Raw genomic sequence first — 23,964 nt, forward strand, 5'->3', positions numbered from 1 at the left:
GTAGATAATCACTGCAATGACCTTTGTAGAGTGAGTAGTTACTGTGTTTGTGTGTACATGCTCATGCACATGGGTGTGTCTGCTATACTGTGTGCTGATCGCCTTATTTGAGTGAGCATGTAGTATGTGTGTGTGTGTGTGTGTGTGTGTGTGTGTGTGTGTGTGTGTGTGTGTGTGTGTGTGTATGCGTGCAACTATGTGGGGTAGTCTGTGCCTCTGGGTGGTCTGTTCAGATATGCACTATGATGCACTTACCTGAGCAGTGCGAAACTGTTCCAGTAAGTGATTCATTGTCATTCAAATTCCCAGCAATGAGATGTTGCCCTTGTGGGTAGGTGCATGACTATGAATTGTTAAAAAGTACAGCAGTGCAACTCAGCATATCAATGCAGGTCAAGTTGAGTTGCTGCAACATATGACTATGAACCTCAGTTTTACTGCAACTCCTAAAGGTAACTACTCAATTAGTTTTGCAGTATGTTTTAATATCACTTTAGGATAAATTAAGATAATCTCTTAATTTTGTTTGTGCATTTTAAGTAATGCAATTCAGTAAATAAATAATGCAAACATGTCATTTATTTAATCTGAGTACTCCTGATTTACTCACCAAGTTTTGCATATATGTGACTCAGGATACGCGAGGGCAGTACTCGGATAGGATAAACTTCACTGATGGTGTCAACGTTAATATCATGTTTCTGCAAGATCTTCTTGATTTTCATATTTTCTGCCACTGGGGACACTGAAATATAATATTATCTATATTAAACATTTGAATTCAACAGAACTAGCAGTTTGTAAGTTCTATACTCTAAACCAAGATGAAACTTCGCAGTGTGGAGGGTGTGATGTTCACTTCCTGAATTATGTTATGGAGTTAGTTCACTGTAAAATATGTGCTACAAAATCAAACAGGAAATAGTAGAAAGTCCACAGCAGATTTAAAAAATGGAATAGCCTTTACTGAAACGCACTATACTCTCGATTTTCTTTTGATTCTGCATTCCTTTTTTACAATGCTTTATTCACTCAACAAGAAACATAAAACTTTTAATTTTTTCATTAACAAAAAAAAAACAGTAAGTTCTAAGAATAATTAAAAAAAAAAAACATGACAAGTATGTACATACAGAGAGGCTGGCAGAGGACACTGTGATCTTGTTCTGCCTAGCAAACTATAAAGGGGAAAAATGCTACTTCAAAAGAGTGTGGCTGAGAATGAAACAACTATTCAGAGCATGGATTAATGTAGACATAAAATGTTACACTTCGGTCAGGAACATTCCTGTACTACACCATTATAGATTACCACATTGCCTCTCCAATACAAACTGTAATGTACCAAGGCAGGGAGTTCAAACCAGAGAATATTGAAATCGACTCAGAAAGGAAAGGAAAGGGAGGGAGCTACAATGAATCTAGGAAACATTGCTTATTCTCCACTGGGAGAATAAGGAATTTTTCCAGTACCTAGTTGTACACAGGACAACTAGTTTGCAGTGACAAGCACTGTACCCAGAGTTGCAAACTGAATGCTTTTGACATGGCGTTATATTCTCACTCCATCTATCTAATCAATATAAAGGGTCTGTTCCCATGGATATGAACATTCTCATTGTCTCTGTTATCAGATTGGTGGGTATGGGCATCCTGAGGCAATGCAGAAATTACCTCATGTTTACTGACAACCAGTTAATTCTCAAACAAACTGATATGGTGTGTGAGAGATGTATTTACACAATGTCACTGGACAGAAAGCTTTCACAAAAGTATTCCTAATATCAATAAGCTTGTCAGTAGTCCACACGCTGCACCAATCACACAATTCAAAGCAGACATATAGACCCACATATGCTAAGGCACTTAAATGTAACCTTCCTAAACCACAAAGACCTCCTAGATGAAGTACACAACAAACAACCTCAGCAGCCCCAAATCCACTCTTTCAGAACAGCACCCACATCGACACATACAGCCTCATCTCTCCAAGCATCTACATCTAAGCCCATAAGGCAAGACACCACACAATCCAACATTCTGGTATTGGAAACACCATCACGAGACACACAGAGGTCCCTCTCACCAGGCTGAGTAAAGATAAAGTCAGTCAGTTGCTTATCAGGGGCTAGGATCTGCCACATTACACACACATTCAGGTCAATGAATCACAAGTACCAGTACGATTCAGTCATAGTCCATGTAGGAGTAAATGACCTGAGACGTACCTCCCTAGACTACATGAAGAGAGACATCACAGAACTCTCAGAATACGTGTCTCAGGCTGGTAACAGCCTAGCACTAAGCAACATTTTACCATCTCCAAGGATGATGCCACAATACAAACAAAAGATGATTCACTTTAATAATTGGCATAGTTTCTGGTGTCATTCTATGGGGGTGCAATATCTGTCAGCTTGGAAGGAGATGGTCAAGAAACCATTCTGCTTTGCCAGGGATGATCTGTACCTCTCCTCTTCAGGATTTTGAATATTAGCTAAAACACTGAATTCCCTCTGTCTTTTTTAGGCAAAGCTAAACTGAAAGTACTTTTGACATAGCAAATCAAAACCAAGAAAATCTAAAGGTATTACTGCTCAATGCTAGGAGTCTAAACAAAAAACTCCACTCCCTAGAAGCTATCTTCACCCTACAGAATGTTGATGTCTGTGCTGTCACTGAGACATGGCTTAAAGCCACGGAGAGCATACCAACACAGCAAGGTTATAATGCCTTCCACAAATTTAGACCAGCTACTACACAGACAGGGACTAAAGGTGGAGGTGTCTCTATTTACATCAAAAATAAATATACCTCAAGGCTAGTCAAACAGGACAATGCACTTGAGCTGCTCCATGTTCAAATCACCATAGGCAAAATCCAATATCAATTCCTTGCCAGCTATAGGTCCCCCTCTATGACCCAGGAAACCCATACCATGTATTTAAACTTATTAGAAACAGTAACCATCCAACCCAATACCATATTCATGGACAACTTTAATTATCCTACTATTAACTGGGAATTCTATATGACACCAAATGCACAGGCACAGAGATTCCTGGATTTTGTAAACACAAACTCCCTGAACCAGATTGTCAATACACCAACCAGGGATGCAGCCATACTGGGATCTGGTCCTCATTAATATGGAAGAGTGCTGCACACTTCTTACTGTAATGTCTTCCCTGGTAAAGTTAGACCACAAAATGGTCTCCTTTGAAGTAAAAATAAAACCTGGACCCCAGCTAAACCTGGAATATTCAGTAATTCAGGAAGTAGGCTAACCTACTGCTATTAAGTGATAATCTAGCAACATTTCAAGCCCCCATAAACCCTGAGAACACTGCTACCTATGCAGAAATGTTCACAGAAACCCTGTACGAGCATGTTAATAGCTGCATAGAGGCAGCTGTACCCACCAGGAAGAAGTACAGAACTAACTCAAAAACAAGCGACCCTGGTGGAATCACAAAATCAATAGGCTGTATAACAGAAAGAAGAAAATCTTGGCAAAAATTAGGAGGTGCGGCACCCAGCAGGATAAAAGCACTCTCATCAAACTAAGCAAACATCTCAGAGGACAAATAAAGCTTACCAAAACCAAATTTGAGGTGAATTTGGCCTCCCAGGCCAAGGACACCCACAAAGCATTCTTTAACTACATCCACAACCTGAAAGGCAAAACACAATTGTGTGCAAAGCTCACTAAATGGAGCCACCTATACTGAGCAGGAAGATATAGCAAACATACTAGCCAATAAATTCAGCTCCAACTTTACCCCTGGCTTCCCCTCAACCTTCCCTCAGGAAATACCATCAAATATTACTCCCCCTGCTATCACTAGGGAACAGGTCCTTAATTCTCTCTCTAAGGCCAAGAATGCTGCATCAATAGGACCGGGCAATATCCCTGGATGCCTTCTAAATAGCATGAAACATGACCTATCAGGGCTTCTGGAATTGCTATTCAACTATAATGGAGATCAGTAGCAGTCATCCCTCTGCACAAATGTGGGCCATCTACAGACCCATAAGTGTCACTAGTCTTACATGTAAAGCCATGGAAAGAATTACCATGGAAGTGATCAATAGTGATATAGCAATCCTCCAGACACTGAACCCAACCCAGTTTGGTTTCATCAAGGGCAGATCATGCCTATTCAGCCTGTTATATTTCTTTGAGAAGTACACAAAACCAATGGATAAAAGCAAAATAGTTCACACTGCCTACCTCGACCTGCCCAAGGCATTTGACAAAATTCCCCACTCGACCATTGTTGACAAACTCAAAAGGTTAGGTACAAACCTGTATGTCACCCGGTGGATAGCCAACTGGCTCACAGACAGGACTCAGGAAGTTAGAATTGGGGAGTCCACCTCGACATAAAGGCCAGTCACAAATGGAGTCCCTCACGGATCAGTTCATGGACCACTCCTTTTTGATGTTTACTTCACTGAAGTCAAGGCCACTGTCAGTGGTCTCTGGCTGTCTAAATTTCCAGATGACTGCAAATTAGGAGCTGTCATTGAATCCCACACCGACACAAACATTCTCCAGGAGGGGCTGACAGAGACTGGTGCCAGAGCCATGGACTAAAACTAAATGCCAAGAAATGCATAATAGTATCCTTTGGGAAGTCATCCAACCCTGGTAACTACCATATTGACAACACACCCCTTAGAGTTCACCCAGTAGTCAGGGTCTTAGGGACAGACATAGATAGTAATCTAGCCTTTGACCAACACGTGTCTACAGTAGTGAGGTAATCCTATGTTGTGCAATGTATAAAAGAACAGTTGTGTACCTGCCATAAATGTAGATGTTCGAGTGTATTCATTGTTGCAGTCATTACACTTGGGTTTATCCTGCTGGCAGGCTACCCGCAGTTGGCCTGAATTCCAAAGTCCCGGTCCAGCATCGGTTGCTGTCGCCTCTTCCCTGACGTCAGTGCACCAGGGGTATAAAAGTTGCAGCAGACACCATTTTCTTCAGTTTTTCTTGCCCCAGATGTCAGGTGCCCCCAAATTGGTAGGCTAAAAATTTATGGCAATAAGTATGCATGCAATAACAAACATTTCCTTTATCTACAAGCAAATACACCACATAGGTTGTATAGGATAGAGAAGTACAGCTAAGTCCCAGCAAAGAAAAGGGGGATGGTGGGTGGGTAACCTGGACTGCAACAGTGAGTACACTCGAACATCTACATTTATGGTAGGTACACAACTGTACTATGTTCATCATGTTTCACTGTTGCAGTCATTACACTTGGGTTGAATCCCAAAGCTGTGATAGGGAGGCTGGGCCTAAATAGGATTAGGAGAGGCTATAAGGCCCTGCAAAACTGCAGTGGCAAAGCCTGCTCTGGATTTAGAGTAGAGAGGTAAATGGTAGTGCTTTGTGAAAGTGTGCACTGAACTCCAAGTTGCAGCCTCTAAAATGTTTTTGGTTGGTAACCCTCTGAGGAAGGCTGCTGAAGTGGCTGCTGCTCTGGTAGAATGTGGCCTAATGTCCTTAGGAATTGATTTGCCATGTTGTGAGTAACAGAATAGAATGCAGTGGCCTATCCATTTTGAAATAGTCTGCTTTATGATAGGCTTTCCTTGTGATCCTGCAGCATATGCCACTAAGAGTTGCTCAGTCTTTCTGAAAGCCTTAGTTCTGTCCAAGTAGAAGCGTAGCTGTCTATGTCCAAAGAATGCAGGAGTCTCTCACCCTTATTCTGTGGGTTTGGATAAAAAGTTGGCAAATGAATGGTTTGGTTAAGGGCCACACTGGACAGTACCTTAGGCATAAATGTAGGGTTAGTCCTCAGAGAAACCCTGTCTGGATGGAAAATGATGAAAGGTTCCACAGTCATGAGAGCCTGTAACTCTGAAACTCATCTTGCAGAGGTTATTGCTAGGAGCAGAGCTGTTTTCCAAGATAAGAACTTTATTTCAGCTGTATTGGCTGGCTCAAAAGGCGGTAGTGTAAGTTTCTCCAAGACATAGAGGTCCCATGTAGGTATTGGTGCTCTCCTTGGAGGTCTTATATTTTTGAGCCCTCTGAGGTATTGCCTTAGTAATGGGTGAGAAAAAATAGGTGGTTCCGTATTGTACTGAGCTGAAATGGCAGAGGCATGGATTTTAATTGATGAGAAGGATAGGCCTTTGTCCAGCATCTCAGTTAGGTATTGTAAAATCTGAGGAATATTTGGTACCAGCGTGTCAATTCCTTGTGCCTGGTTCCAAGCACAGAATCTCTTCCATTTTTCTGCATAACATTTTCTTACTTGGCCTCCTGGTTTCCAAAATAACATCCATCACTGCTTTAGAGAGAGGTGTGTTCTGAATGGCTACAATATTCGCCATGCTGCCAGATTTAGGGTCTTGAGTTGGCTGTGCAGGATCTGAATGTTTCGTTGGGTCAGCGAATGAGGAATCAGAGGCAATGTCCAGGTTGGGCCTTGAGACAAGCGCTTTAGGATTGGGTACCAGTGCTGGCAGGGCCAGTCTGGGGCAATTGGAATAATTTTTGTCTTCTCTTGTCTGACCTTTAGGAGTACCTTGGGAAGGAGAGGCAAAGGATGAAAGGCGTATACTGTAATGCATTTTCCTGCCATGTGGGCCCCCCCCAGGCATAATCTGAAGCATCTGTTGTTATTGACTGCCCGGCTGTGGGTAGGTTGAATGGCTGTCCCTTGTTGAGGTGACAGGCCTGTGCCCGCCATGGAAACTCCTGTTGAAGGCAAGGAATGAGGGCAATCAATGTTTCCAGGCTGTGGCAATGTTGAGTCCAAACACTTTTTAGAAACCATTGTAATTTCCTCATATGCAGTCTGGTATATGGAATTAGCAGGATACAGGATGCCATGAAGCCCAAGGCCTGCAGAATTTTTCTTGCAGTTAACTGGGTCTTTGTTGCCAACATTGTGAAGTAAGAAGTCAGTTGCCTTTGTTTGTCTGGCATGAGATAAGCCATCTGGGCAGTTGTATTTAAGCTGGCACCCAGGAATATTATCTCTTGAGAGGGTACTAATTTTGATTTCTTTTCGTTTACTGTGTACCCTAGGCATATCAATAATCTTTTTACAAACGCCAGGTGTTCTAGTAGAATGTCCTTGTTCTCTGCTTGAATTAGGCAATCGTCTAAGTAAGGATATATTTGAATTCCTCTGTCTGCAATATGCAATTACTGGTGCCAGGCATTTTGTGAAGACCCTGGGCGCAGTAGATAAGCCAAAGGGCAGTGTAGAGAATTGGTAGTGCATTGAGCCAGCTATGAATCTGAGGTATCTTCTGCAAGATTGTCTGATTGGTACATGCAGGTATGCCTCTTTTAGGTCCAAAGTTACAAGGCAAGCCTTTTTGCCCAGCATGGGTAGAAGCCGCTGCAAAGTCAACATTTTGAATTTTGGAATGTCCAGAAATGTGTTTAGAAAAGACAGGTCCAGTATTGGTCTCCAGGCTTTGCCCTTTCGAGGTACCAAGAAAAGTCTTGAGTAAAATCTTTGTCCCTGCTCTTGCTCTGGTACTGGCTGAATGGCCCTCATGTCCATGAGGGATGAAACTTGTTTTTGTGCCTCTGCCCATTGATTGTGTGGCAGGTCTGGCATACCTTTTGCCCTTGGCAGGGTGTGAAAATGGAACCTGTAAGCCCTGGGACACTATATTCAAAACCCATTTGTCCTGGGTGATCATGTGCCAGTTTTGAGAAAAAAGTGCTAGTTTTCCCACTAAGGGGGCTGCCAAAAGATAAGTGCTTGGTGCTGGCAGAGGGAAGTCATTGGGACTGTTTCGTGTAAGACTGTGATTTGTCTTCTTCGCTTTTCGAGATAGAAGTGGCCCACTGTTTAGGCCTGTATGAGCCCTGGGGTTGGGATCTGCCTCTAGTGCATCTGTATCTGCCTCTTTGTGGTCTGTCTGACACTGGAAAGGACCAATTCTTTGTAGGCCAGTTCCTGCTAAATCTGGGTGGCTGTACCTGTAAGAAATCCTTTACTGTTTGCATGGATTTCACTTTGTCCTCCATGTTCTTCAACACCTCCTCTGCTTCAACACCAAATAAAGTATCATGCTGTAATGGAGCATCTAGTAATTTTGCCTTAACATGATCAGGTAGAAACTATTCCTTTAACCAAGCATGTCTTCTAATGACAGAACCCGTAACTGCGGCCCTGCAAGAGGCCTCCAGAGAATCAAAACCACATTGCAATGTATGTTTTCCCACTTGTTCAGTTGCATGCAATAAATCCTGCATTTCCTTATTTTCTGCACAATCAGAATTTGCCAACATTTTCTGTTTTAGCAGTGACATTAAGTATTGCTGATATTTAATTATATGAAATTGACAATTTAAGGCCCTCATAGCCAAAGTAGCAGAAGTGTAAACTTTTTCCCCCCATCTGTCTAGTACCCTAGAATACCTATCAGAGGGGATAGGGTTTTTTGCAGTAGATGCCTTGACCCCTTTGGGACCCTGAGAAATAGTTTCTGGATCAGCAGCAGGGTTTTTATAAAGAAATTTATGTGAGTCTGGGACCCTGTAGTATCTGTCTGATTTTACAGGGGCAGGGGGGTAAAGAGTCAGGTGAAAGGGCAGACTCTGAAAATACATCATCTACAACATCTAACACAGGAGGAATAGCAAGTGGCCTGTGCTGAGGAAGTAAAAGGAAATCTCTAAGCCTTTTCTTTGAATCTGAGTAGTCTTGGCTCTCCCAGTGGAAGTGCTCCCTCATGGTATGCAGGGTTTCCCCAAAAGAAAAATCCTCAGGAGGAGAGGCTGAAGGAATAGATTCTTCAGCATCAGAATCCTCATAGGGAGGGAGAGTATTCCTGCTCAGAAGAGGAATCAGAGGAAATGGAAACCTGATCTGAAGATTCATATTCTGTCTCTTGCCTAGACCTCTTATCAGGAGGGGGGTGGGTACCCCTGATCAAGGTAATTAGGTCTTCGGCCATTTTGAGCATCTGTTTTTTAGGCATGGAAGTCTGTCCAGGAGAATGCTGTACTTGTTTCTTTGTCTTTAAAGCTGCTTTAGTCTTTGCTTTAAAAGCTGAAGAAGGCTTTACAGATAACTGTGTAGGTCTGAAAACACCCTCAGAAGCAGATGCCTGCTCAGCGCCTCCGGACCCATCTGAGGGAATAGTTTCCGAGTGTCCAATACCTTGAGTATCCAGAGGCCTAACTGGCTCCATGTGGGAATCGGCAGTGGCCTGTGGCTCTGAGGTAGTGGGCGTCAGGGGCTGCGAAAGCTCCTCACTGAGAACCAGCGAACCGGCGATTGGCTTAGCGGAAGCTTCGTCGTTGGTTTTGGACCTCGGATGCCTGTCCTTTTCCTTGTGATTTTTATAAACTCCGGTCGTCGGTTGTTCCGATGGCATCATATAATTGAATCTTTGGCCAAAGTAATAAAAGGCAAAATCGTACCGACGCTTAATTGTGCGTTGGTTAAATCTAGCACAAAACCGACAGCTAGCAACATTGTGATCAGGGCATAGGCAAGGAATACAGTAAGAGTGAAAATCCTTATGAGGTATTTGCTTCCCACAAGAAATACAATTGTTAACTTTTTCTGACATCGGTCTGGAGCAAGAAAAAAGTTTCCCCAACGGGGTACTTAGCTTTAATGAGGACTTCAGATCTGAAATTCGATTTTGAAAATCTCAGGAGTCGGCCGACCGGCACTTGCGAACTGCTTTTGCTTCGGGCACCGCGCGGCAAGAAAGACTGAAGAAAATGGCGTTGGCTGCATCTTTTATACCCCTGGCGCACTGATGTCAGGAAAGAGGTGACAGCAACCAATGCCAGACCGAGACTTTGGAATTCAGGCCGACTGCGGGTAGCCTGCCAGCAGGATAACCCAAGTGTAATGACTGCAACAGTGAAACACGATGAACATCAAATGTATGACTTCTAAGTCCAAGGAAGTCATTGTTCCACTGTATTTGGCATTCATCAGACCTATCACTGAGTATAATGCTCCCTTTGGTATGTACTTAAGCAAGCATATCCAACAATTGGTACATCCACAGAGGTTCCTCACTAAAAGAATACAGGAATTAAGTAAAATGTCCTCTGCAGACTACCTCATGGCTCTATCTCTTTATTCTTTCTCCTACAGGCTTTTGAGGAAAGATCTATGCCTGACAGAGGGCATTTTCAGACCCCACTCTGATGGACCTCCTGCATATCCACAAAGCAAACAGTACCAGATTTACCTGTTCTAAAGACTTAAATCTTGCCAGTGATGTAAACAGGACCTGCTGGAGAGACAGGTATGTATCTCAGAGATTACCCTGTCTGTGGAACAGGCTCCCCCATCCATGTGAAGCAGAGTTCCTCAGTTCCTCCCTAACCCAATTCAAGTGCAACCTGAACAATTGGATGGAGAACAGGAAATTCATCCCTGGTTTGACACCTATGTCTCTAATGGGCACAGGCAGCCTGTAAATGGTTCATTTCCCATACCCTAGCTTATAAATGTTTCATCTCCCAAGCCCCTACTTACACTTATCAAGGGTATCAGAACTTGTCAGAAATTTGGGATGCATGGCTAGGCTTAAAAAGGCCCTTCTGGGCATTAGCCTAGTAAACACCTATGAACCTATGACAGCCTCAGCATGACACAGAACATTTCTAGCTGGTAGTCTTGTGCTTGTTGTTTTCTAAATTGGATGCATCTCTGGAATTTCTGCGATTGTGTGAATGGGAGTGGTTCTGGATTTGTCCATTTTAAGTAACGCCCTTCTTGGCAGTTAATATATAAAACACAATACCCGAATCTCATTAGAATACATCTTCTTGTACCTTGTAAGAAATAAAATGACAGGATGATCATCAGGGCAAAAACAATAACTGAAGCAACAATCACAAGTTTCTGCAACACCTCCTAAAGGGAGCTACATAGATCCAGATGTAGTCCCAAGGGCTTAGCCTCACCAGTTGCTTTCAACATCAACAGTTTGCTCCCATTGAGGGATACATATTTGCTAGTCTTGCAGGAGTGTAGATGTACTCATCAAGGCACTACTACTCAAAAGGGCTCTATAGTCTCGTGATTCTGTCACCCAGTGGGAGCTCCAGGGATATGGGACAAGTTTGTGGCACCCATAAATCCACCTAGTTACCTAGACCACTTAGGAAAAGTATATATCTATGTATATAACTATATATATATCTATATATATATATATATATATATATATATATATATATATATATACACACACACACACACACACACACACACACACTGGATACAAAAAGTGTTCCACACCCATGTTAAAATGCCAGGTTTTTGTGATATTAAAAAATGAGACAACAATAAATCATTTCAAAACTTTTCCCACCTTTAATGTGACCTATAACCTGTAACATTCAATTGAAAAAACAAACAAATCAGTTAGGGGAAAAATATAAAAAAATAAAATAAGTACAATAAGCTGGCTGCATAAGTTTGCACACCCTTAAACTAATACTTTGTTGAAGCACCATTTGCTTTAATTACAGCATTCAGTCTTCTTGGGTACACACCTACCATTATAGAGACTCTGATTAGCCCAAAATAAAGTTCAGCTGTTCTAGTAGTATTTTCCTGACATTTACTCAGTTGCCTGCTGCAGCAAAAAGCATAGTTTGAGAGAGCTTGCAAAGCATCAAAGGGATCTCATTGCTGAATGGTATCAGTCAGGTGAAGGGTACAAAAAAATGTCCACAGCATTGGATATACCATGGAACACAGTGAAGACAGTCATCAAAAAGTGGAAAAAATATTGGCCAACAGTGATGTTGCAAAGAACTGGACGTCCCTCCAAAATAGATGAAACGACAAGATGAAAACTGGTCAGGGAGGCTGCCAAGAGACCTACAGCAACACTGAAGGAGCTGCAGGAATTTCAGAAAGTACAGGTTGTGTACTACATGTGACAACACACTTTCTTATTCTTTATATGTCTGGCCTATAGGGTAGGGTATGTTACTTGCAGGTGCAAGAAAAGGTAAGCAAGCTATCAGATAACGGTTAAAAAGCAAGGCAAAGTCATGAAAAGGGCTTTTAGGATTTTACTTGCAGAAAGGATGAGAATCTACTGAGGATCGGGGGGGGGGGGGCAAGATCTCAGATGATCCAAACAGATTAAAGAGATATGAAAAGCCTCTAGATGAATCTGTTTCAAATCTGTAGAGTAGCCTGAATTTGACTAATGCCACCTTGTAAATTCCTGGGTTGCCAGACAGTATCTAGCGATATATGTGAATCAGCTTGCAGCACTGATGTGTTAGGACTAGCCTTTAGGCCACCTGAGGTCGCCCATCTCCATGAAAATGTATGCATTTGAAAGTGCTCTTCCCTTAGATGGAAATCAGGTAGACGTATCTGAATAATGTGAGTGATGTGAAGTACTACAGGTAGGAGCATCAGCTGAATGGCTTGAATGTAGCAAGTGAATAAAAACAATCACGATGGAAAATCAATACAAATATAATTTCAGAGTTGACAAGGCCTTCTTGGAGGACCTGAGGAAGGTGAGTTCAAGTCAAAAACTCAAATGAATTTCCAGACAGTAAATCAACTCATTCTGCCTACTGAGTTAGTAACAGACACACTGATCAAATCAGTTTAGTCTTCATTAAATCTACATTCTGCTAAGGAACTAAAGGAATCCAGTTTTTCATATACTAATTATAAATCTCACACTGGATCACCAACATTTGCTAACAGGTCACCAGCAAACAAGGAGAGAAATGTGTGGAATTACGTGAAAGAATTCCATTCAAACAAGACTGCCTCCAAAACTCAGGCAAAGAGTTAAGTGCATAAGGCAAACAGAAAGGGTTGCAGTCAAAAGCAGGTAAGAGACTACTGTCATTCTTCATTCAATCTTCCACCCCCACACTTGATAAAGATTAATGAACAATTCAGTCATGGATTGCTGTTATGGTTTCTTAGTTCTCACTCCCCACCCATGATAAAGATTAATGATCAATTCAGTTATGGCGTTAGGAAGTTACATTTTTGTAGGATACTAAAAAGGAATAACCATTGTCTTCTATCAAATTTTTCAGTATTTAAACTCATGATAATTAAATCAAGATGCCTTTCATTGGTCAAATGGAAATTTAAAAGGTTTACTTAATACTGTCCTGTGTTTCAATGTTCTGATATAAATCCAACCTGATCTCAAACTGTGAAAAAATGAAAAGCAAATGTATATCTGATCTCGCATTTGGATTATTGAGTCTAATTTGTGCTGAGGTCAGATGAGGGACCATAGGAACCTGGCACGTGAGGTGATTTGCCTGATATTTCGGTAAGGTTGGTTTCCTTTCCTGAAGGGTGGCATTCATTAATGTTATCAGCCTGGAAAGGAAATTCACAGGACAATGTGTACAGTTTTGAAGATAGTTAATCATGGTGGGCAACCATCAAGTCTACTTGTCTCAGACACATCAGAGATAGCAAACATTTTATTATAGGCTGGTATGAGGAATGTTAAGTACTCATTAGTAACAACAAGCAGATATTTTATGTTTTGTAATTTCCCAGTGAAACTAGCGCTCAGCTCATGTCATGGCATCAGTGAGTGCTGTCATCTGAGCAAGGAAAAAATCATTGCGTTGGATGTATGGCTGACACAGGCATCCTTTTAACAGTATTTCTGTTGCCTCGTCCATGCTTGTAAACCAAACCCACTTCATTATGTGGGTGCATTCTTAAGGACCACATTTCATTTAAAGTGGAGGGTGCCATGTAAGGTTAGGGAATATGGTTTCTAGTGGTTTGTGTTCAATTATTAAAAGTGAAATATTCCAAAAATGTAAACGTGAATATGTTGACATGCTCAGACAATGGCTAGTGCTGCCAGCATCAGATATTGACCAGCTGGTTAATATCTATGCAATGACAAGCTTCCTACCACTGCTTTTTATTATAATGGTTCCAAGTCAACTTGCATCCATTTCTAATAAAGTAGGGCCATTTGCATTAAATATATATCTGAGCTCATTTTCCACAGTTTTTTTCTAGTGATTCCAGTTGTTTTTCTCCCCATGAAAATAGAACATATTTCTTTGTGAGTTCCATAAGTGGCCCTAAAATTACACAAATGCCTGTAACTATAATCCTTACTGGATAGCATGCTCAGATATGCAACCATCTCTACTTATTTCTTGATTTTTTTTAACCTTTACTTCTGGCTTTTGAAACTTTCTTATTTATTTAGAGTAAAGAGTTAGTGTAATTTTCATCACTATTGTCACTGCCTCATCTGATTTTACTTGTTATGTGACATATTCTTTACACAAGCCTTTTTGTCCTGTATTATTTGCTCCCTCAGTTTTTCTAACCTGTAATCTTTAGATTGTAGTTTTCTCAAATGATTTTGATTCTTAAACCTTTGGCAAAATTATTTGCTTTATTGCATTTTACACACACTCTAGCTAGACGATGTGTACCTTTAAGATAATACTTTATGTGATAGAATTGTTTAATACACATATTATTTTTCTAGTGTCAGGTCCTTGTATGAAATGCATTTCAAAGTACTGATTCCATTCATTACACTCTGTAAGCAAGCAGTGGTCAGAACTAAAATGGAAATAAACTTTTTTTTTTTACATTTGCTTAGATTCTGATATGAAAGGATTGCAAACATGGATATTGCAGTTTAGCTGTCTGTTTTGCAAATCTAAAAAAAAAATCAATTCAAAGGAGTAGCCTGCTATAGTATCCAAGTGTTTTATTACTCTGAATCAGTTTTCTGTTTTTTTTTTTTTTGTTTTGTTTGTTTTTTTCAGACTTTGAAGCAAACAGGTGGTCTTGCTTGTCTGGTGAAACAGAAATGAGAGAAGTATATGAATGCTTAAACAGGGTTATACTCACAGAGCAAACTCTGAGGCTTTGCAAAAATATGTGGTTTGTAGATAACTGATACTTAGCTATAAAACATTTCAAGTCTTCCTCAGCAAAAATGCATTTTGGCTAAAGCTAATCAGCATTTCTCATAAGATGAAACTGACTTAATTGTATCAATGAATATCTGCATCAATTCAGACTGACATTTGTTCTTTCCTGTTTTGGAAAAGTGGATATGTCTTAGCAATGCCATATACATTTTTCATTGTCTGTAAAAAGGAAGCAAAGAAACCTTAGTTGAAAAGTGTTACGGTAGTGCAACACATAGTACGATACATACCAGGAGACCCCACAATGGCTCATCTGGAGAAAAAAAAGACTCCCTCCATGTTTGATGCTGATTCATAGGTTGATACTAGGCTATCTGCCCTAGGGCATTTATAAGCCTAGCCAGAGTGTGTTTGGCTTTCGCCACCCTTTTAGATTAGTTGACTGTGCCTCTGTATAGTAGGGACACAGAAGAGATCCCAGGGGTAAACCTACGATCTCCCATCCACTCGTCAAGATTTCTCTTGAAGAGGGTCATTGAGGGGCTCTGCCTAACATGGATTGGGATTTTGTTCCAGAGTGAGGGGTGCCTCTGGGATATGAATCTGTCCCTCCAGCATGTCCTACTTATTTCTGTGCTGAGGTTTAGGTCCCTGGAGCGTGTGGCTCTAAGGGATTTGGATTTCCTGAGGTGGAGCATGTCCATTAATTCTGGTTTGGACATGGCTTTATACGTCAGGCACAGATCGCCTCTGAGCAGGCAGTAAGCAACTGAGTAGAGCTGGAGTTTCTTTAGCCTAACTGCGTAGGGCATCTGTTTGAGTCCCTTGATCCTCTTGGTGAGGTACTTTTGGGGTCTTTCCGGTTGCTGCAGGTGTCGGGTAAGGTACATCCCCAAATGGGGCATTGTATTCAATTATGGGCCTGATGAGTGATGAGTAGAGGGGCACAATGACCTCTCTTGATCTAGATGTGAACCCTTTCGTGATAAGGTGGGCTATATAGAAGGTCTTTCTAACCACTTTGGCAACATGATTGTCAAAGGAGAGATTGCCATCTACTTGGGTCCCCAAATCCCTAATTACTTTTTCCGTACTTAATGGATTACCACCTATGTGGTAATTTGTGGGCACTTTTTTTCCCAAAGGAGATGACTATGCACTTTTTGGCATTTAGCTTTAGGCCATGGCTCTGGCACCAGTTATCCGTCTCTGTGAGACTCTTTTGAAGGATGCTTGTGTCAGTCGGCGAGTCGATTATGGCACCCAGTTTGCAGTCATCTGCGAACTTGGTCAGCCATAGCCATAGAAGAGAGAGTCTACATTAATACAGCAAAAACTAGGTAAACTGCAAACTTTTACTCTTTTTTCTTCTCTCTCTCTCTCTGTTTAAAGTAATACCTGACTTGGGACACAATAGTTTAAAATAGTCACCTGAGAAAAGACATTTGTTTGAGTGCTAAAGAATTTATATTAAGAAATCGCACTGTAGGTTTCAGGTATTTTGTATCTTTTCATCTTTCTCCAGTATGAAGCATTGAAATTGCATATGTTTGTATTGTACATTTTTCCTGGTTGTTATATATTATTTTTCAATTGAAAAAAAAAGGAAGTTTCTGTAGATTGCCTTAATTTATTAATGGTGGGAACTACTCATCAATTAAAGTCCACCACAATTGGAAAACCTAAATATTATTTTTGCTATGAAATAGCATGGCACTATCCTTTATGAAGACACTGCCCACCACAATATCTATATTACGGCTTATCCAAGAATATGTCCATTCTTTTGACCACTTAAACTATTATATTTTCTATCCACTTCTGTAATGCCACACTGTTTTGTTTCTCTCTCTTTTTGCTTTTACCTTATTCACATTCCTGTATTATCTGATGTTTTCTTTTTCTAATAACATCAGTAAATTCCCAGTTTCTAATCAGTGTCATAAGTATGGTATAATAAGTCTATATGGACTTGTCTTTTAGTCATGCACCCCTAAATCTGTACATTTCAAACTCCATTTTTTTGGGGCTCAAAATGTCTGTCAGCTTGGCTAGCTCACTTGACCTTGTAATCTGTCCAGCAGTTGTCTCATATATATATACATATTATATATATATATATATATATATATATATACACATATTATATATATATTTATATATTTATATATATATATATATATATATATATATATATATATATATATATATATATACATACACTTTCTCACCTACCATAAGTAAGAGTACTGACTTTAATTTACCATCTCTGGATATGCTCAGTACATTGGCATAGTTGCTGGCTCTGGCTATCTATTTCTTCCATTAGTGTGCGTCTCTGTTTTGTGATTCACATAATTATATAAAGGCAGAGCAGTTTCTTTAACGACAACTTTTTTATTTGTTGAATGCTTGTTCCTTATACATCTGATTGCCTTGCTTTACATTCCTGTATTTTTTGTTTGCATTAGTACTTCCTCTTAAATTCAAATCACTTATCATAATGGTTTAAATTGCCACTTATCTTCATAGATGTCAGTTCCTTTAGCCACATCTTCTTTTTGCAACAGTACAAACACACTGATGGCCATTTAAAATAATAAAATAAACTTTATCCATGTTTCTCGAATGAGTGAAACAAATGCTCGCATCACTAATTTTTATAACTGGTTTGTGAACAGACCGTACTTCACTAAATTTGACATGGCAGATCAAATCCATTCACAAAGTGACTACACTTAAGGAATTCTGTGGATGCATGCAATAGGACTTTAAGACTTTCATTGGCACACAAATAAAAATCAAAGGCCAAGATAGATTCAAACAGAGTGAACTTAGTAACACATTAGACATGCCGTCTATAAACTAATAACTTACAACTGGCTACATGATTTCTTTAAAATAAAACTTATGATTGTGACAGAGAAAGTAAAGTCATGTGAGGCTACTCACAATAACCACAGACTTTTGTAAAAAAAAAGTAAAAATGATTACCGCAATAGTGCATTCATACTACGAATAAGATTAACTATAGGTGAATATCAGTCTCATGGCTGGATTTGTTTACTAGATGGATATCCCTAGGGAGCAAGTATTTATTTTGGCTCCTTACAGAAATGTTGGCAGTTGAAATGCAGAGTGCCGAAAAGCTAAAAAACAAAGACCAAAAACTCAGAGAAGATCGAATCTTGAAAATCGTTCTTTTCCTTTAAACTTCTTTTTGTAGTGGGGAAGGCAAGCTTCTCACACCCCCCCCCCTTACCAAACATATATACCAACTCTAAGATTGCCATACCTTGGAGAAAAGGGAATATTCCAAGAAATGGCATCTTAGACTTAATATATGCAAGTCTGTTCTTTTGGTCATTCAGTCTCCATGTTACAGGACTCGCTCTAGTGGGTCCCAATATTACAAATGGCTACCATTTACTTACTTATTTGCTCATTTATATTGGCTTATAGGATAAGTCTTAACTAGGAAAGAACCATTTTTCAAAGGGAACCTGGGAAGAAAACCTCCCAAGAATACAGTTACAAATATTACAGCATAAGATTTCAAATCTCAAAAGTAAAAGCTACTACATCTACATACAAAAAAAAACAAACAAACTCCAGACTACCATTTTTTAATTAATACAAAGGTGATGGAATTTAAATTACCTCTGTTATGAAATATAGAGAAAATAATTTAAAGCAGTTAAAAGGACCTAAGCGATGGGATGTAAATTGAAACATTGGAGAGAGTGGGGGAATAAGATTTTGGGTACTGGTATATTGGTGAAGGAAGTAGTGATAAGTATAGACTCATAAGTGGACTAACTTGCTAAGAGTAGGGTTAGTCACAAATATGTTTAACAGATGAGCCGAGAGCATGTGAGATAGAAAATATTTCAAAGGTAGCATCAGATAGCATAGTGAAGCAATTAGATGGAGGTAAGAGGAAGAGTTGGAAAAATGATATTAAGAGCAGTGGCATAGGTAGGAGTCTTCCAAATGGGATTTTCGTTCATGTCTGAATTGTATGGGATTGTTTTTCTTGAAGTGAGGCAATGCAGGTAGTGAGTTCCACATTTTGGCCAAATAATTGGCATACAGAGACTCTCCATTTTTCAGAGGAAAGAAGGGCACATGAAGGGTTGTAGTACTTCAGTATGGATAGGGCATTTATTTGGCAGATGAAGAATTTTGTTTCCTGTTTACAGCAGACTGCATTTTACAGAGAATGGGGAAGTTGAACAAGTTCAGTTTTTGGAGAGCTGGGGAGTTCTGTTAGTTAGGTTTACAGTGAATTTTGCTATTTTCTTGTAGGATTGTTTAGGTTTTATGAGTTTGGAGGACTGCAAGTTAGTCAAAATAGACGAGACATATGTCAGATAGATTCATAGGTTCATAGATAGGTACTAGGCTATTGGCCCTAGGGCCTATATAAGCCTAGCCAAAAAGGTACCCTGGCTTTCGCCACCCAAGAAAATTATTTTTCTGTGCCTCTGTCGAGCAGAGCCACAAAAATGATCCCTGGGGTGAATTTTCTATCTCCCATCCAATCATCAAGATTTTTCTTTAAGAGCACTAATGAGGAGCTTTGTTTAATATAGATAAGTTTGTTCAAAAGTATGGGAAGTCTCTGGGACAAGAATCTACCCCTCCAGCATGTTCTGTTTATTGTGGTGATGAGGTTTAAGTCACTAGACCATGTAGCTTGGAGGGATTGGGATTTCTTTAAATGGAGTATGTCCAACAGCTCCGGTTTTGACATAGCTTTGTATGTTAGGCAGAGATCGCCTCCGAGTAGGCGATATGCGATGGAGTAAAGCTGGACTTGTTTGAGACGATCTGCGTAACCCATCTGTTTGAGGCCAGTAATCCTCTTTGTGGGGTATTTCTGTGGCCTTTCTAGTTGTTGTAGATGTCTTGTGAGGTACATACCAAAAGGGGCATTGTACTCTATAATGGGTCTAATGAGTGAGGACTAGAGGGGAACAATGACCTCTTTTTTCCTGGATGAGAAACATTTTGTGATGAGGTGTGGCACATAGGATTTCCTGACTACTGTGGCGATGTGATTATCAAAGGAGAGACTACTGTCCACCTGTGTCCCAAGGTCTCTTATCACACTTTATGTTAAGTAGACTAACGCCTATGTGGTAGTTCATGGGTACAGAGGTTTTACCAAAAGGGATGACAATGCACTTTTGGCACTGAGCTTGAGGCCATGGCTTTGACACCAGGCATCTGTCTCAGTGAGGCCCTTTTGTAGGATGTCCACATTGTTAGGAGTTTTGATTATGGCTCCTAGTTTGCAGTCATCTGCGAACTTCATTAGCCAAAGACCTTCTGTGTTACCCTGTACTTCTGAGAAGTAGATACCAAACAGGATAGGACCCAGGACTGAACCCTGTGGTACTCCACTTGTCACTGGTCTGAAGTCGGATTTGGAGTATGCTACTTTCACAGTGTGGGTTCTGTCAGTGAGCCAGTTGGCAACCCATCTTGTGACATAGGGATTTATACCCAGTTTAGTGAGTTTATCTATAATTCCACAGTGGGGGCATGGTGTCGAAAGCCTTGGTGAGATCTATATAGGCTGTGAGAACCACCTTACCCTCATCTACGGCTTTGGTGACAGCTTCAAAGAAATCTATCAGGTTTAGGAGACATGATTTGCCTTTTACAAACCCGAACTGAGTGGGGTCCAGAGTTTGGAGATTGCCAATGTCATTGTTTATAATTTCCATGCTGATACATTCCATAGCCTTCCAGACCAGGCTTGTCAGGCTAATGGGGTGGTAGTTCCCATGATCCATGGTGGCTCCCCCTTTGTGGAGTGGGATAACTGTTGCTGTGCACCATTCATTGGGCACAAAGCCTGAGGTGAGGCTATGATTGAACAGCATACTTAGGTGGGGTGTCAGTTAGTTCTGTAGTTCATGTAGAATGCAGCCTGGAATGTTGTCAGGCCCTATGGATGCTGTGTTCTTGGCTTTGGAGAGTGTGGCTTTTACCTGTGCAGCAGTGATTACAGGAACTTTGCATTCTTCCAGTACAGAGATGGGACCGTTAGGGGGTGAGAGGGTGGTAAAGTTAGCACTGAACCTATCTTCCAGGATGTTGGCAATATCAGTTGGTTCTGTATATTTAGTGCCATTGTGCTGTAACTCGGAGCAGATCTGAGTGTTGCCATTGAGATTCTTGACAAAGGTATAGAATGCTTTGTGGTTGTCGTTAGAATCAGTGGTGATTTTGTTTTCATAACTAGCTTTGGAGGATTTTATGAGGGATCTCAGCATTTTACTGAGGCTGACCAGGGAGTTCCTCCAATCATGGGATTTTAGTCTTTTTTGCAACAGTTTCTTTCTTCTATTTTAGAGTTTGTTTATGGAAGGAGACCACCAGATTGGCTCCCTTTTTTTGTAGGATAGCATCTTGGTTCTGTTAGGGATTGCATGATCCATGCACTCGTGTAAGTGCTTATAAAGTGCATTTGTATAGGATTCAGCAGTTGTACCTCTATTGTCCGTCGGTATGGGTGTCGTGAAGTTTGCCAATTCTGTCTTAAGAAGCATGAAGTTGGCTTTGGAGAAATTTTTTACAGTGGTTTCCCTAATGGGGGGTGGGGACGGGATGTGGATGTCTAGGGTGATTAGTTTGTGGTCGGATCTGACCAACGAGGAATTGACCTCTGCTGTGGAACACTGGTTGCCCATGTTGGTAATGACCATGTCTAGGATATTGCTGCCCCTGGTGGGAGTGTGGATAAGTTGAGCCAAGGCATTGGAATTTATGAATTCCAGAAAAAATTGAGCAAAAGAGTTGGTACCCTAATATTTTCCAGATTATCAAGAAATCAGGAGTGGGAATCCTGGGGCATGGTGGGGGATCTGTAGTAAGCTACAATTTGGATTGCGGTCTTGCCCAGAGTTAGTTGCACTTGGATAATCTTGGATGCATTATCCTGAGCAACTAGCCTGGAGGTGTGGATATCCTTAATGAATATGGACACGCCTCCACCTTTAGTGTTTCAGTCCAGGTTAGGTGGCTGAAAGGTGTGGTATGAATTATAGCCTGGTAATGCAGGGGTGCTCTCTGGAGCCTTGAACCAGGTCTCTGTCACTGCACAGATGTCTATGTTCTCCATTTTAAGGAGTGCCTCGAGTGAGTGCATTTTGAGGTTTAGACTTCTAGCATAGAGTAGCATTACCCCCCCCAGATTTTGCTTGCTTGTACCTGTTACAGTGGTGAGTTTGTCATTTGAGCCTTGCCTAAAAAAGGCACTATAGGGGTGGCAAGAGCCTTAGCCAATATCCGGAATCTCAAGGGCGACAGGTGCAGGCCATCTCTGGCAAAGCATGGCGGTCTGTCGATCATGTCATCCCAGGCAGACAGATACTGGATCCCCTTAGAATGACACCAGTAGCTTAGCCAGTTGTTGAAGTCAATCACTTTGTTCTTGTACTGTGGTATCATTGTGGGTGATGGCAGGATGCTACTCAGGGTGAGGGTCATACCGGCCTGGGCTCTTTTCATGTAATCCAGAGAGGTATATCTCAGGTCATTCACATCAACATGGACAATGACAGAGTCATATTTGTACTTGTTGGGAAGTGACCTGAGTGCGTGCGTTATGTGGCAGATCCTGGCACCAGACAGGCAGCTGACAGTAACTTTCTCCTTGTTTAACCTGGTGAGTGGAACATCAGTGGGAGAAAGTAGACATTGGCAATAGCTTTATGAGCATGATCTGACAAGAATTTTTTAGCCATGTAAAATAGCCCCAATTTTTGATAACATTTTTTAGTTACTTGCTGAATATGTAAATTGAATTTTAGGTGCTCATCAATAACAGCTCTCCGTTGTTTAGTATAGAGAACAAATTCAATAGTAATGCTACTGGATAACTGAAGAGAGAGGAGATTTTGTGAGGTGGAGACTGTTACGGGGGAAAATAGCATGAATGCTGTTTTATTGGGATTGAAGATTTATTTATTTATTTATTTAAACTTTGTTGACAGGGTTAGTCCCACTAGGGCAGTATGAAGTTAAATTTGTCCAACCAGTTTTCAGTAGCTATGAAGGCTATTTGTGTTACTTTTTGGAGTTTAGAAATAAAGAGAGTAGAGCAGATTATTCTAAAGTCATTTGTACATTGAATAAGAGAGGCATGGCTTAGTATGAATAGTAAATCATTAAAGAAAATGTTGAATAAAAGTGAACCTAAAACAGATCCTGGGCACCTACTGGAATGGAAAGGAAAATAAGTGTGTTGGGATTTCATACTTTGTGTGCTTTGGTGAAGGTAAAATTCAAACCATATAACAGCTTTGGTTGGTAGATCTACAGCTGTTTGACAAAACCTAAGCAAGAGTTGAGAGTGAGACTGTGCCAAAAACGTCTGGTAAGTCTAACAACACTTTGGAGAGGAGCAAATTTCCTAGCTGACATGAAGTTGGATCATGGACTGTGGCCAGCTGCAGGAAGTCCAGCAGTACAGGAAAGCATCATTTTTCTTCTGATGTTCTTTTTTTTGGAGCAGTAGAAGGATGTTCCCAGCAAATGTTCCTGTTTCCCATTCAAGACCTACAACAGTGAAGAGTCCTCCTGGACTAAACAGCCAATGCTGTTAAGAGCATGATCTAATGTCCATAAAAACAGAGAGATCTTCAACTATTAGCCTTCCAAAACTCACCACCAAGGACAAGCCACAGGTGCATGCTCATTCAGAGCAAACATCTATATGTACAATGAAGGGACTAGCTTGACTCCTTGGTAATATCAGGGTCAAGGTTGTCAGATGACCATATGGCCAAAGCATCTGTCCTATTCAAACATCTTTGACTATAGTGAATACCCTCACACAACTGTGCCATGCTCATAATAAAGATAACCACTGTGGTGCGCTCATAATATAAATGTGACACTATACAGCAGTGTAGGGTCCTGACATTGGACATTGCTGGAAGGATGCAGCATGCCTTGACAAAATGCAATGATAACACCAGCCATTCACTGTATAAGCATCACATATGCTCTGGGTAGAGATGATCTTGAAGAAGGCCAAAGCATTAACAAATGTT

General features: G+C 40.7%; 1 protein-coding gene across 4 annotated transcripts in view; it reads right to left on the reverse strand.

The window, feature by feature from the left end:
• The window catches only part of PHKA2 (phosphorylase kinase regulatory subunit alpha 2), a 1,461,438-nt gene that overhangs the window by 786,258 nt on the left and 651,216 nt on the right, over positions 1-23,964 (reverse strand). For all 4 annotated transcript variants that reach the window (XM_044073068.1, XM_044073067.1, XM_044073065.1 and 1 more), the window contains exon 16: positions 611-745. In XM_044073068.1, the coding sequence (XP_043929003.1) occupies positions 611-745 (135 nt within the window). The remainder of the gene's footprint in view (positions 1-610; positions 746-23,964) is intronic.

This window comes from Protopterus annectens, chromosome 5.part1, assembly GCF_019279795.1.
Source record: "Protopterus annectens isolate FY-2018-M chromosome 5.part1, PAN1.0, whole genome shotgun sequence".
In the NCBI taxonomy this organism is placed as follows: domain Eukaryota; kingdom Metazoa; phylum Chordata; order Ceratodontiformes; family Protopteridae; genus Protopterus; species Protopterus annectens.